Here is a 15,661-nt window from a genome sequence, read left to right as displayed (position 1 = left end):
GAGGAAGCCACATGGATGATGTGGACGCCTGCAAAGTTTCAAAGGTGTGGGTTAGGTAATAAGGGAGGAGTTTGTGCACAAAGCCTTCCAAGTCCACTTTATCCAAAATAAAAACCTTGCGTTTTGGTGTTTTCACTCTCCTGTAAAGTTTATACTTCTTTCCTATAAAACATCTATCGTCCTTACCGCTCCTCCTTTTTGTTTGTTTCGAGAAACAATCTTCGGCTCTTATATGATCTTATGAGCTAATTGTGTATATAAAGTGTCGTAAAACCCTTTTTAAAGAACAGAAACCGAGTTAATATGCCTTAGGTACAGCCCGGAAGAGATCAGTTTTGATGCCCAAAATTATGGAAATTATTATAGATTCTAATATTTTCAAAAAATATTATTTTGGGTTGTTTTAGTCCAGAAACATCTGATTTATCAATTAAAAACAGTTACAAGACATTGACTAAGACATCTATACTCAGATGTTTAGAAAACTAAACAAAAAGTACATTTTTGGAATACAGCACTTCAAAATAGGTTTTGACGGATGGGTCACCTGTGCAGAGAAATTTCTGAAATTACAAATCACAACTCCATTTCCCTTTGCGGGGATGTTTCTAAAGGGTATGCCTACAACGTACCAACGTTAATCGTGAGTGTGTGATAAGTTTTCGGTCAGTTTGAGAAGATTTGAAAGTATTTGCCACCTATTTTTGCCCGTGCACCGTGTATGACACAGAAGGGTATGTACAAAAAAAAGAGTATATGGAGTAGTAAAATAGACCATTAGTACGTTGCAGGTTGTATTTTAGAAGCATTATGTGAAAATACTAGTACTATATCAATTCAACAATCTTTGCAGAGAATTTGTGTGTATTTTGGTCTGTCAAATTCACATTAAAATTTTCAAAAATTGTCAATGGCATCATAAATGGATAGTAGACCTATGTTTCTTTTCTTCTATGTTTCTTTTTTTCTTTTTTGTGTCTGGTATTGGCTACTGGGAATCACAAAATACACAATATCATTGAGCATAAACAAAACACTTTCGCCCTGGCTGTGCCTACTGTACCATAACTGTTTAGAATCCTGCTGCCACGACACGTGTCTTCTGAACATCGCCATTTTCTATATTATTTAATTTATTATCCTTCTTTTTCCTTCCATTCTCTACCACATTTTTCAGAGACTATTCCACTAAAAAAAACTCCTCCTTTAATTAAGTATCGCAAGTTTCATCTATGTCGTGTTATGCAGTAACAACAACAACCCCGTGGACAACTCAATACCCCCCCACCCCCACCCCCCAAACAAAAGATACTACACAAACACTCTCTTTTTCTCTCTATCTTTTCTCCCCTTCCCACTTCTATCCCCCTCTTTCTTTCTGTTTCTTGTCCCTCCCTCCACCACTGCATCTGTGTGTGTTTGTGTGCGTGTGTGTGTGTGTGTGTGTGTGTGTGTGTGTGTGTGTGTGTGTGTGTGTATGTGTGTGTGTGTGTGTGTGTCCCCCTCTCCTCCCTCTAGTGGGGGAACCTTTTGCATCACAGTACACCTTTTATAATTGTCTGTCTCATTCATATAAGTATAACTAAACTTTATCTCTGCTGCTACTGTACGTTTGGTGAGAATGCAGTTGGTTAAAATACATTAATAACACATACTACCAAGGTGGAATTAATTGGTGACTATAAATGCGAAAACATACATTCACGAAGAGAAAAAAAAAGAAACAAACCCCGGGAGGCCAAAAGATAAATCTACGATAACTGCTAAACAAATAACCCTTTTAATTTCTTTAGTTTTGTGACATTTTGTTCTATTGAATATTTTATCATTGTTTTATTTAAATTAAAAATGTGGTCTCTTGTGAATTTTACTTGCATTAATGCAAAAGTAAAAGTTAATTGTTTTGTTTTAAAGAAGCCTCCCTATGCATTTGGAAAGGAAAACACTTTTCGTTGAAAAGGCGTCAACATGGCGGTTGTTTGGACGTTGGCAGCCGCCGCGACACTTGTGAAACTGTTGTTCATTCCGGGATAGTAAGTGTTTTGAAGAATACGTTATGTTCTTGGTCGCTTTCGTGTCTCCCCCCGTAATAAAATAAATTGACAGTATTGCGTTTTGTGGTTTCTAAAAGACTGTCTTCCCATTTTGGGTGAGGGTGTGTCTCTCTGTACTCTGACTCTGTGGTCTGTGGTGGCTGTGGACTGCTGGAAGGCAGCTGTCGGTTTTGTTAATTTTTCCCACACTGCGCCACCACGGCCATCCTGCCGCTCTACTATATTGAATGTTCGCAGTGGGCTGGTGGGGGTTTCAAGCTCCTCACAACTTCTGTTAGATTATTAAACTAAAAAACCCCCAACAAAATAAGACTTTTTCTTTGGTCTTTTTGTGGCTTGCCATTTTTTCCCCGAAGCCGAAGTGGCTAGATCTAGATCTAGATCTAGACTAGATTCTATTCTCAACTAGAATCTAGATCTAGATCTAGATTTTCTATATATCTCAATCTATAACCTATTTAATTCGAACTCGAGTCTGTATAGCCTCCCGTGGCTATTTGGACTCGAACTCCAATGCGCGATGTAACACTCAGATAATTATATATTATTATATTATATGTGTTGTTTTATTCTGATTTTATTTGAAAATCATGAAAACATTTAAAAGCTTCTCCTTTAGACAGACCACTGTTACTAAACTTTTAATGACTGACTTTTGTTCCCTTTGGAAAGGTTTTAACTTTTCCCTTTTTAATTTCTGATTGGACTTCCATTTGATCACTGATTTATTTTGTCTTTCTCGTCTTATTATAATGATTGTAAACTTACGCGGGTTTAGACTACATTGGTGACAGCTATTTTATATTTATAATAATCCTTTGTTGTTCTGAAACTAATTTTCAATTTTTTTCACTGCTTTGAGCTCAGATTGCCGATTCCCTATTTGCCTTTAAAGTTGTTGTCCAGCATTTCATATTTGCAACTGTTGTTCACTTCTGACGTCACTAATACTTTTCTTAATTTGTGTAGAAAAGTTTGGCCAGATCGTAGAAATTGAGGAAGGTCAAGGTCAAATTGCCTGTCTGCTTCTCATCCGGTACTCCAGGGTGATTTCGCAACGCGCCTTGGAGTTTGAGTCGGAATAGCCACGGGAGGCTATTCATTCAGACTCAAGCCGCTTGCACACGCTTGACACACACACTAGCCTAGCCTTCACTTCAGTGATAGTGTATCATGTATCCTACTACTATACCGACTTTTTTAGACAACAGACTAAGTACTGAAGTGTTGGAAAATACACTTATTTTATTTTAATGCGCCCGTGCATTGAACTCTTTTTTTTCTGGTTTTGCCATTTGCTCCTCATGAACTTGCCATGCCAGAGAAAAATTATGAACTTTCAAAGACCAGATTTGTGTACACCTTTATGTGTGAGTGTGAGAACGAAGCCTATAAAAATCTACTGTAGTTGTGTTCCTTTCCAGACTTCTCTACTATAACTAGTATAAAAATAATTTAGCATGAATTAGACTGATAAAAATTTAATGCAGAAAAATGTGTAGGAAGGGGTTTTTTTTTGGGGGGGGGGGGGGTTACATGCCCCATTCCCACCGTTTTGACGCTCGCACTGGCCCTCTTTAGAGTTTGATTTTTAGTTTTGAAGTGTTTGGAAGTTTTATGGCCATATATATTTGTATCGGTCCACTTAATGAAATGGTCTACACCGTTATATAATGTGGTCTACCCTTAAAGCTAGAGCTGGGTTTTTTGCCATTTTTTTTCCTTCAAATTTTTGCCTAAAGTTGCCACAAAAAATGGCAAAAGTTGCCATAAAAGTTGCCATTAATTTTCTAGCTTTCAACTCTCTGTGACGACGTGTAGCAATATAATGTTGATAGAGGTGTAACTTAACCCCTTGGTTGCTTTATGACATACCTGGTACGTCATGACAATGTGTAATTTCTAACGCTGTGCCATACCATCATGTACGTCACGGAAGTGGGCAGAATTTGCCGCTCTTGGTTGCCTGTATGAAGTTACATGTATGACACGCTAAGAACCTGGCTCGAATTCTAGGTACAGAGTTTAAGGCCAAGCGCTGCATAGATTCTTTTCGGGAATGAAAGACGTGCATGATATCAGTGCTGATTTTGCTAGGCTTGCAAGCGATCGATAACACAGATCACGTGCTCTCGTAAAATGTAAACATTGGAATGACTTTAAAAAAAGTAAATAAGTTCACTTTTTTACTTAGATTTTTAGTCAAAATTAGAAGTAAGGTAAGAGGAAATATTGAATCAGAAAAGTGAGAAAAGCGAAACAATCGAAGACCCAGCGTCTGAAATATGTCACAAGAATACTAGATCTAGACCGCGCGTCCATTAACACTGAGACATTAGGCTACTGTGCTGGGTAACGAGCTCAGCTGAAAATCTGCTCTGACAGTAGGAATGCATACCCCTTGACAACGAAAGGGTTAATCTAGAGCATCAGAATTTCTTGTGCTTTGTTTTATGCGTCCAGAATGTATCATTTGTAGCCACACAAAGTGTAATAACGTGAAAAATAAAGGTTTCACCACAGAATGAAATCAAAACTAGAATAGCACTTAATCAACCACAAAAATTATCAAATATACAAGGGTCTGTGCCCACCTATCCAAAGATTGGCTGTTTTAACCCTAAACATGTAATTAGATAAAAAGTACAAGATATTACACGTTAAATTATGGAATCACACACAAGGGGCCTTCCTGTGTCAGTATTCGATTTTGGTGGGGACACGCTCTAACGGTTAAACACAGTTTTTAAAAAAAGGTAGAAACAGGATCAAATTAAATGACATTACACTATATAAACACGAAAAAGAGAGAAAAACAACAACACCAGAACAATAACAACAACAAAAATTGACACACCAGCCAATTAAAATACAGCAAAGAGATAAAGATAAAAGAGAAACGGCAACATATTATATAATGTTAATTTAATACAGTATAGAGCTTATACATTTTCCAAACCTATCATTTTGTGCGATTCATCAAGTTTTAGCCCAGGAGACTTTAATGGACATGGGGAGGTGCATAAAATACTATCCAACCCACATCACTACTCAAATTATCCAAAAACTGCCATGATCCTCATTCCTTGTTTTTCCGTTGTACGTTTCCCTTCATGTTTCTTGAATCTTATACTTTTAAAATGACTTTTCTGGGTTTTTTTTACAGCAGATCAACTGATTTTGAAGTGCATCGAAACTGGCTGGCTATCACCCATTCTTTGCCGATGCGGAAATGGTATACAGAGGTAATTTGTTAGCTTCTGAAATATTTTGCAGTGGAATGATATATGTGTAGATTAATTTTGATATTTTATGTTCCGTTTAGGGAAAAATTCCACCAATCTTCAGTTTTACAAAAGGGTCACCTCTTGCTAGGGTATGAAATACAAAGATTTATTAACAATGAAAAATAAATGGAAGTGGGCAAAATTTATGTTAGTGCCCACCAATCCCAGGCTTACATGTTGCAGCAACTTGTTACTTGTCTCATTGTTTAAGTTACTGCGTTTGTTACTTTGCTGTTACTGTGTTTCCTAAAGATCTTATTTTACTTTTTTTTTCAACTGTTGATTAGATTTGATCTTCAGAGTTTCATCCTTTAATTAGATTGAAATATTTTGGAAAATTCCATTCCTCACACAAATTTTGAAGCGATAGAAAACAAATATTTTCCAATTGAAGGTTGGTCTTCTTTTACTGACTTGTAAAACTGGACTATGCTATCTGATTGTTTTTTGGGGATTTTTTTTCAGGATACATCAGAATGGACTCTGGATTACCCGCCTTTCTTTGCTGCGTTTGAGTTCCTCCTGTCATGTGTGGCTCAGTTTTTTGACGCTCAGATGCTCATTGTGAACAATCTGAAGTATGCGAGTGAGCGCACGATTCTGTTCCAGAGACTGTCTGTCATCTTCACAGATTTTGTTTATTTTTATGCTGTGAACGAGTAAGATATTGGTACAAATAATGGGGTGAGATGCAAAACCCGCTAAGCGACGTTTTGGGAAAAATCAAGATTTTTTGCTTATAAATGCATTGTTAACGGCTATCAGATGCACAAAGTGCTTTCGGCCAAAACCCAACACATACTTCATATAAGCCACCAAAACATGTTTTTACGCTTGTTGGTGCATATAGCTGCATTAAAAAAAGCTGATTTTCTTAAAAGTGCTAAAAAGGACGTCGTGGGTTTTGCATCTCAGCCCCTCAAATACTTTTATAGATTTTGGATGGTCAAAGGGACATGGTGGGGGTAGATAAGGGGTGCAGGTGGGCATGTGTTGCTCCTGAAAGTTATCTATTTTCCTCTTGGACTGATTTGTTCTCACTTGGTACTCATTAGGGGCCCTTCCCAAAGTAAGTGGGTGGTTGGCGGGTACTCTAGTGTCTAGTGTGGTTGCTCCTTCTCTCCTATCAAGCATCTGTTGTCCTTATCTCTCCTCATTCTTTTTTTATGTTTGTTACTCTTTTATAACACCTCTAATCTTCGGCATTTATATGTCCATATTGTGTTGCAAATGCCGTAAAACTCTTACTAAAACCAAACCCTCCCCCCTCCTCCCCCCCCAAAAAATATAGGAATATTCCTATAGTTGAAATCTGCATTGTGGTTATCATGGAGACGCTGAGTTTCGTGTTGAAGTTCAGTTTGAGCAATGATGCAAATAGAAAAGCCAGAAGCTGTCATGAGTTTGGAGCAATGATCTAGATGCAACTTTGTTTGGAAAAGCCCACAATATCTTGGTCTTTTCTTTTTGAGTCTTTGGCTATTTGACCACATTGTGTTGCAAGCACCATAAAACTCTCACTTACTAAAACTAAAAGTGTCTTTGATATCCTGATGTAAGAGAGAAAGAAGCTTGTTTACATGCAGTACTTATATGTGTCAGAAGTAGAATGTTAGTGTTTTTTCATCTCCGATCAGCGACCTCCGCATTTTCAACGAAAGAAGAATCATGTACCAGAGATATTGTTCACGTGGAATCGGTCGCTTAGTATTAGTAGTTAGCCTACCAAGTCCATAACTGTGAGATTGTGGGTTCAGGGTTCGAACGTCGGCTGGGTCTGACATTGTGTTCTTGGGAAAGGCACTTTATACGAATTTCCTATTTGTCTCAGTCCTTTTGGAGACGGCAGTTGAATCCACAGGTCTCGCCTCTCACATAACCTTATGGTGTTGAAAGGGCCTTTTAACTTACACTTAAGAGATTATTCCACAGTTTTTTACAAGCTGTCCATATGGAAGCTCTTCACAAAATAATATATTTGGATTGTTAGTAGAAAATCATAAAATCTTTCCCCAAATATAGAAAAATGAAAAAAAATGTCACCATATGAAAGTGGCTACATGAGGTCACCTTGCTGCGGAGTAATTTTTAGCCCAGAAATGGCGTGAAGTTTTGTAAAAATGTGGAACATTCTGCAGTGAGAACTTGATAGTGTCTCCTGTATGACTCCGTGAACCTCCCTCAGTTTGTTCTCGTTTCTCAATGTAAATTATTTCAGATTTTACAAGAACAGACTTCTGTTTGCGGGCAAAAATTTGCGGAGAATGGACTCTCAACCAGCAATCATACCTGCACTCCTCATATTCAATGTTGGATTGTTTATTGTGGATCGTATCCTTTTCATGAATAGAGTTGAAACTGTCTAAGTAGACTCTAAGACAAGCACCCATTGTCAAGGAAAAACTGGCTGTCTTAGACAGGTGAACGTTTTATACAATGTCATTGATAATATTATATATATAATATACAAAAAAATGTGACAGGGAAGGGATGAGGAGTGGCTGTTTGTACAGGTGATTACACATGTGGCTGTCTGTACAGGTGATTTTCTTATACAGGTTGCCGTTTGTCCTGGTGATTGTCTTTTATACAGGTGGCTGTTTGTACAGGTGATTTTCTCATTCCAGGTCTGACTGTCCTTTCTGAAAGTTGAATGAAAGTGTTCCAAGTTTTTTTTATGATTACATGTGTGAGCCGTTATGTCGCAGTGTCTATCATGTTTTGATTTGTCATTTTGGGTTCTGTCTGTGTTGTAGTCTATTTAATTCACACAACATGAAGTGAAAAGTGAAAAAATCTGGACCAGACTGGTTTGGAAAAAAAATGATAGAATGTATTCGATTGAAATATTTAAAAAAATGTATTTTAAGCAAACAAATGTTAAAAATTTGGGTACTGATTACATTAGCAAAGAAGCATCTGTAAAAAATATGCAAGGCGAATTTATTTTAACCAGGCTTAGCTGTATTTTTTTCTTGGGCAAAAGAAATAGTTGTGAAAGGGATTGTTAAGTCAAACTTTGTGACTGTTGGGTTGGCACCATTGGTTACCAAGTTGAATAGTTTGCAGAAGGTACTGATTCAGATCCAAATAAAGTTTTTAGCCATGTCTTGTTCTTCCTGAGTGTTTTTTCCTCTAAACAGCCAAATGCTGGTGTCTTGACTGCTTGGTACCTTGGAATCCTCCTCCTCCACTTTTTCAAACTGCCCTTTAGCTAAGACAGTGCACTGAAAGTGTGTTGTTTTATAGAAAAAATGTTGTTTTGGCTGGTTCATATCAAGTTTCTCTGAGTTCTGGTTTTATTAACAGCCTGGTTCCTCTCAGAAAATGAAGCATTTCTGCTGTAATTTGATACGTTAAAAAAATAATGTATTGTTATTTGTTTAAATTTTATACTTGAGACAAAAATCGCATGAAACAGGAAAAAGTGTACACCGGATTTGTTTCCCTTATGAGAGTGCAGACATTCACTTTCAGTACAACGGCATCCTGTTTGGCATATTGCTTCTGTCCCTGGTGAGAATAACACAGGTGAGGAAAACCCTGCCCAAATCTCCTACTACAAAAATAAATAGTAATACTGTGCCTAATCAGCAAACGTTACATTAAAATTTGTAGAAACATTACAAATGTTTTCAATAGATAATCTATTGATTAAATTTTATATACTAGCTGTGCAATTTGTACTTTGAAATTTATTATGTCTTTGCCCTATTGAAAGGATCTCATGTAAGGTTCGATTCAGCAAAACTATTTACTTTTTCCTGCAGAAACATGTACATTTCAAAGTAAATGTTGACCATGGAATGCTTCTCAAAAGTTGGATCAGTAGGTGACTAGTTATGTACATGTTACTTAGATATTCCTGGTCAAAAACTGAAAAAACTGGTCTGAGAAAAATAAACTTCTACACTGATTGGAATATATTAGTGTTACATAGACACCACCACATCCCCCTTTCCCCTAATCCTCCTCCTTGCAAACATGACATTAAAGTAGCAAAGATGTGACAATAGAGACTTTGTTTCTGTTATTTAAATTTAATTATATATATTGCCACGATGCGGTGGAATCAGGCGCCCGTAAATTTTTGGACATATGATGTTATTGGTATCATCTTAAAGCCGGTTCATTTGTCTTGCTTTGGATGAAAAAAATATCAATTTTTCTTGAATAGCCTTCGAGATATTTGTGATATGGTGGAAGTGGGGGTCGCCTGGTTTCAGGGCTAAAATTAGAGAGAAAAAGTTTGGTGACTTCCAAAGATTGAGAGTCCTTGGAAACTGTAAATTTACATTTTTTTGTTTCTTTGTTCAACATTTTCCAGTAAAAGCCACACAGCAATGTGTTTTTAAATTTAGCCAATAAATGAAAATTCAATCGAAATTATCAAACGGGAAGAAAAATACTGTTTCCCTTGAATTCATTATTTTGACTAGTGCCTGATTCCACCACGATGCCTCACATACGGCCACTTGGGAAAGTTTAAAACTTTTTCTTGTCTCACTGGCACAATGTCTTAAAATATATTGTTACACCCCCCCTCCCCTCTCCCCCCCTTCTCTCCCCCTTCTCCACCCCTTCTCCCCCCCCCCCCCCAATCTCCCCTCTCCTGCACCCCCATCCCTTGTCCTTTTTTCGTATTTCATCAGAACAGAGTGTTAGAAGGTGCGTTCTGGTTCGCCGTGTTGCTGAATATGAAGCACATCTACATGTACGTGGCCCCTGCCTACTTCGTTTACCTGTTGCGGAGCTATTGTTTCACCGGTACTTTTGTCCGTGTCGCTCTGTTCCTCGTTTCTATAATATTGTCACTCACTTTATTCTTTGTTCTATAATTTTGTCACTTTATTCTTTGTTTCGATAATTTTGTCCATTTCACTCTGCTCTTTTTTTTCTATAATTTTATCACTCTGTTCTTTGTTTCTGTAATTTTATCACTTTATTCGTTATTCTATAATTTTGTCTCTTTATTCTTTGTTTCAATAGTTTTGTCACTCTGTGCTTTGTTTGTGTAATTTTGTCACTTTATTCTCTCTTTCTATAATTTTGTCACTCTGCTCTTTGTTGCTATAATGTTGTCACTTTATTCTTTGTTGCTATAATTTTGACACTGTGCTCTATGGTTTTTGTAATTTTATCACTTTAATCGCTGTTTCTATAATTTCATCACTTTTTACTTTGTTTCTATAATTTTGTCACTTTATTCTTTATTTCTGTAATTTTGTCACCCTGTTCTTTGTTTCTGTATTTATGGTCTTTCTAAACGAAGGTATAAGACTTACCAGTGTCTCTCTTTTCTTGTAATGAACTCTTCTGGGCTTATTTTTCAAGGCATTGGTTGCCTAGTGGTTAGACTACCGGACTCATAGTTGTGAGATTGCGGAGTTGGGGGTTCGAGCCTCAGCTCGGTCCGACATTGTGTCCTTTGGAAAAGACACTTTGCACGAATTTCCCATTTGGCTCGGTCCTTTGGAGATGGACGTTGGACTTGGAGGTCCCGCCTCTTAGGTAACCTGACAGTGTTGATAGGGACATTAAACCTATACCATTTCGCCATTTTATTTTTCAACCTGGGGGGGGGGGGTAAGTCGTGGTGTGCCATTTGTTGCTCCTGCTTCTTTTTAAAAAATGTTCTCTCTAATGTTTTCTCTGTTTTTCTTACTCTCCCTTAAACAAAATGGCTTATATTGTGTCAATGTGCTGCTGCTTAGAGGTTATTGTGTCAATGTGTTGCTTTTTAGAGGTTATCTTGTCATTGTACGTATTGCTTTTTAGAGTTTATTGTGTCAGTGTGCAGCTCTTTACCGGTTATTGTTTCAATGTGCTGATCTGTACTCAAACAAAATTATTTTTCCACTTCCAGGAACCGGTCCGGTGTTGTGGAGAAAATTTTCCATAGGACGATTTGCGAGTCTTGGTGCTGTTGTCGGTGCAGTCTTTGTTATGTCGTTTGGACCATTCATTTACTTTGTGAGTGAAAAACTGATGTTTGCCTTTGTTATGTGTGGTATGTGATGCTTTTGATGAGATTGAAGGCTATTTATAATGCTACATGTATTTTCTATGATGGGATAGAGGAGGAAAACTAGGTTTTGTTGACTTTGTTAACATTTTCTAGAATCATCCTTTCTTAACATTTTCTTTGATTTCCCTTTCTTAACATTTTCTTTGATTTCCCTTTGTTAACATTTTCAAGATCGTTCCTAATTATAATTCTAGATCATCTTTTGTTAGCATACACAAGATCGTCCCTTGTTAAAATTCTTAATCATCCTTTGTTTACATTCTCTTCTGAAGATAGCACATATAGTCTTGGAAGTCTTGAGAGTTTGTCGAAATGGCAAAGTTACGTCTTTTGTGCCTTTTCTCAATGTTTATCAGTAAAATCCACATATAAATGTGTCCTTAAATGGGCATAACAGATTTTGAGCTATGAAAAAAAAAAGAAAAAAATTGCCCAACAAGCGGAAAATGTCTGTTTCTTCAATTTCGTTGTCTTGATGAGCGCGTGATTCCACCACGCTGCGATGCGTATGTACACTGTCCTTTGTGCTGTTTTATTTCGCAACTTACAGGTGGGTGATTTTTTTTGGGTTGTTTTTTTTTTTAAATAATTTTTTTCTTTTTTGAACATATTATCTGTCCCCATGGTTTTATGCAAAAAAAATTAATGAAATTATGCAAACTGAGCCCAAGAATTTGAAATTATGTAATTCTGTTAATTTTAACAAAGAAGAATGATGAAGGAAAATAATCAGAAATTATGCAAAAAATTATCAAATTTTGCTAAATTATGCGGGGTGCATAAAACCACGGGGACAGTATTATGTCACTGTGTACACAGCTGTCTGATCTAAAAACAAATGGCTTTCTGAGAAGTGAGTTGTGTTATTTGAATGCTTGTAAGATGGTTACAATGCGGTGATTGTATAAAGAGGGGGAAGAAGGGCGGCATTTGAAATCAATTCTTGTCGTTAGGAATGTCATGTTCTGCTGGTTTGTGTTGAGCACAATCTACTCTACTTTTGTCTGAGTATCTCTGTTCGTGTGCTGGGATAATGTATCCTTTTCATACCGGGTTGGTCCTGACAGCCAGCGCCAAATCCCACCTCCTTAACTCACTTGAGCCTGAGCTATTTTTCCCCCAACAACCTTTGCAGCTTGACAGGTTTAGGGTATATTGATTGGTTAACCATAAAAAGACTAGTGAACGCTATCGTAATTTTTTTAGTGCAAAAAAAGAAAGAAAGAGATGCCCTCACAGAAAAAGAATTCTGCAACTGATTTTTCCAAATAGCTTTTATTTTATCAATATTTTGAAATGGCAATGTCTGGGGGTTGTACAATTTTTTTTTTTCCCGTCCAGTTTATAATAAAATCATCTATCGCAATGTGGGGGTGATTGACTTAGTCCATTACTGCTCAAAAAGCATCACACATAACTTCTCCAAATTTTTAACGAAAAGAAATAAGTGGGTCAGCTGTTGGTTCATCGCTTCCCGTAGCTTGCAACCGAAAAACACCGGAGATAATGATCAATAAAGCACTTCCCGTAAATACACAGGATTAGGCCACTGGTTCCTCGTGGAACCTGGAGAAGAGTCACGGAAATGGATGTACAGAAAAATGGGAAGATATGAAGTGACATCAAGCGACTCTCCAAGGATAGGGAAAGGTGGAAAGTGTTTGTTCGTGACCTATATCCTGATCCAGGGTGAGAAAGTGTTTGTTCGTGGCCTATATCCTGATCCAGGGTGAGAAAGGCAATGATCAAGCCACCGAGCCAGCGGCGCGTCGTATAAAACCACGTGAAAAGGCTCATGTGAGTTAATGATCTGAATTGTGTAGATGGGGGTGTAAAACATCTGCAACTGTAACTACCATCGCTTTTTTTTTTCATTAGTTGACCTTTTCTTTCCCCAGCAACAAATAGGGCAAGTGCTGTCACGGTTGTTTCCCTTCAAGCGCGGCTTGCTCCATGCCTACTGGGCCCCCAACTTCTGGGCGTTGTACGCTGTGTGTGACAAAGTCCTCACTGTCTCTGGTAAGTGTGTGTGTGTGTGTGTGCATATGTGTTTGTGTGTGTGTGTGTGTATTTGTGCATGTGTGTTTGTGTGTGTTTGTGTGTGTCTATGTAAGTGTGTGTGTGTGTGTATACGTGTGTGTGTGTGTGTGTGTGTGTGTGTGTGTGTGTGTGTGTGAGAGACAAAGTCGTTAATGTGTCAGGTAAGTTTGTAAACACAGGACTCTTTGTCTTGCACGCAGAAGGTGTGAGTTCCATTCCAATGCAAGACAGCTTCTTTTATGGAGTTTCTCCTTTTCATGTAAGTGTACTGAAGCACTTAGCTGTTTTGAAGAAGTCTGCCTCATAACCCTATCCGTATGTCGTGTTTTACTATTGTATCCGTACAACCTGGGGAACTCTGTGCCACCACTGTCCAAAGAGGAAATTTACTCGTTAATCCGATCCATATGCTTTGCATAGCAGTCTGTCCAAATGATTTTTTGAGAAATACTGAAAGTTTCAAAGAGATATTCGTACTAATAGAATTCTAAAATGTGAAGAATACAACCCCGTGGATACAAAATGTCTCCGGGGTGTACGGATAGGGTTAAATCCTCTAAATTTTATCAATGTCATAAACATACACCATCTGTGAGCCATCTTGAATCTAAATGATCTAGCTTTATCAAAGTTTTCATAAATGATATACCATGAGCCTGCTTCTCAAATGGCATAAATTCTGTGGGCTTGTGCGTGAACCATTGACCGTTGGTCTTGTCTTCCCAGCCGTGCGACTGGGTCTGGTGGGTGCTGACCGCGTGGCGTCGGCTGCGATGACCGGGGGTATGGTGCAGGAGTACAGCTTTGTGGTGCTGCCCGACGTCCCTCCGATAGTCACGATGATGGTGACGGTCATCGCCATGATGGTGAGAGCTGTGTGTGTCTGCTTGTGTGTTTGTTGGTCTGTATCGTGGACGTTGTGTTCTATCTTCTGGGTTTTGATAGGTCCAACTTCTCTTTGTTGTTTTTGTCTGTCTGTCTGCCTTACTTCTTCCATTGTGCTAAATGATGGTTACTCTGCCACTGTGCTTCTCTCAGTGTGCTGCCATATTGTAAGAATTCCTGGTTTCAGAGTCCCAAAGGCAGTGTTCTGTTGTCAACTGTCCTCAGGGAAGGGACAAGTTGCTCACTTTTCAAGAACTGAATACACGTTTTTGTCAAGTCCAAAGAAGACACCTGAATATAGGATTTTTTTCTGTTTAAAAAAATGAAGTCTGACTTTCCAAATTTTGTAATGAAAACAAATCATGTTCTCCAGATGACTTGAGGGGTTGCAATTTGTCTGTTGCTTGTGGCAGTCGAATGTTTTACCGTATGTGAGGAGTGCTAACAAAAAATAATGGTTACTTCTTGCCATCCTCAAATGGAAATGTCATCTGTGAATCGACACGTTGGCCAAATTTGTACATTTTTCATGGATGCAGTTTTCTTCAAGTTTAACATGTCTGTCATTATTTCATACTTATAAATTGTACAAATTGAACCTCACAAATTCGACATCTGTGTCCATATGGCTAAAATCTGAGAGGTACCTCATTTTGTCAGCTTGCTTCACATATCATTATCCATTTTTGGGCTGTACCCTCGTCATGTCTGGAAACGGCTTATGTTTTTTTTGTTGTGAAAACAGCTCATGTTAGTTTTTATTTATTGACATTGAATTTTCTTGTCATTTTTACTTATTAAATCTTCTTGTCAGTTTTTACTTATTGAACGTTCTTGTGCAAACGGCTCATGTCAGTTTTTTTCTTATGCTCCAGACTTCTTGAATACCCTCTCATCTTTCGGCGCCATGTGTTCCTTGGTTGGTTTTAGTTTTAGTAGAGTTTTTACGGCGCTCGCAACTGCATAGGGTCATCATATGAGCGCCAATTTCCTTGGTTAGCCTCTCTTCCTTGTTTTTGTTTTAGTAGAGGTTTCACGGCGCTCGCTACTGCATAAGGTCATATAAGCGCCAGTCCTCTCTTCCTTGTTCCTTGCAAAGTCCATCATGCTGGTTTTGAAATCACCATTATTTTTTTAATGATTTTTTTTTTTCGGTGCTCCAGCCGTCGCTGTACTCCCTGTGGGTGTCCAAGGACAAAGTGTCGTTTGTGCGGTCAGTGGTCCTGTGTGCCTACACCTCCTTCCTGTTTGGCTGGCATGTACACGAGAAGGCTGTGCTGTTGATGATCATACCCATGACGTAAGTGACGGCGGACTGTGGCTTTGTGGGTGAAGCATTTGTGGGAGCAATGGGGGGAGATTTGGGG

At 38.2% G+C, this 15,661-nt stretch overlaps 1 protein-coding gene across 1 annotated transcript in view; it reads left to right on the top strand.

The window, feature by feature from the left end:
- Nucleotides 1–1,922: 1,922 nt before the first annotated feature.
- LOC101863227 (probable dolichyl pyrophosphate Glc1Man9GlcNAc2 alpha-1,3-glucosyltransferase) overlaps nt 1,923–15,661 on the top strand; it is a 16,766-nt gene continuing 3,027 nt past the window's right edge. Inside the window, exons 1-10 of the mRNA XM_005089947.3 lie at nt 1,923–2,033; nt 5,221–5,299; nt 5,807–6,000; nt 7,560–7,672; nt 8,805–8,872; nt 9,994–10,108; nt 11,208–11,314; nt 13,268–13,388; nt 14,136–14,275; nt 15,458–15,594. Of these exons, the coding sequence (XP_005090004.1) occupies nt 1,969–2,033; nt 5,221–5,299; nt 5,807–6,000; nt 7,560–7,672; nt 8,805–8,872; nt 9,994–10,108; nt 11,208–11,314; nt 13,268–13,388; nt 14,136–14,275; nt 15,458–15,594 (1,139 nt within the window). The 5' untranslated portion in view covers nt 1,923–1,968. The remainder of the gene's footprint in view (nt 2,034–5,220; nt 5,300–5,806; nt 6,001–7,559; nt 7,673–8,804; nt 8,873–9,993; nt 10,109–11,207; nt 11,315–13,267; nt 13,389–14,135; nt 14,276–15,457; nt 15,595–15,661) is intronic.

This window comes from Aplysia californica, unplaced genomic scaffold (genome assembly GCF_000002075.1).
Source record: "Aplysia californica isolate F4 #8 unplaced genomic scaffold, AplCal3.0 scaffold00011, whole genome shotgun sequence".
In the NCBI taxonomy this organism is placed as follows: domain Eukaryota; kingdom Metazoa; phylum Mollusca; class Gastropoda; order Aplysiida; family Aplysiidae; genus Aplysia; species Aplysia californica.
This window is presented reverse-complemented; position numbering and strand designations above follow the sequence as displayed.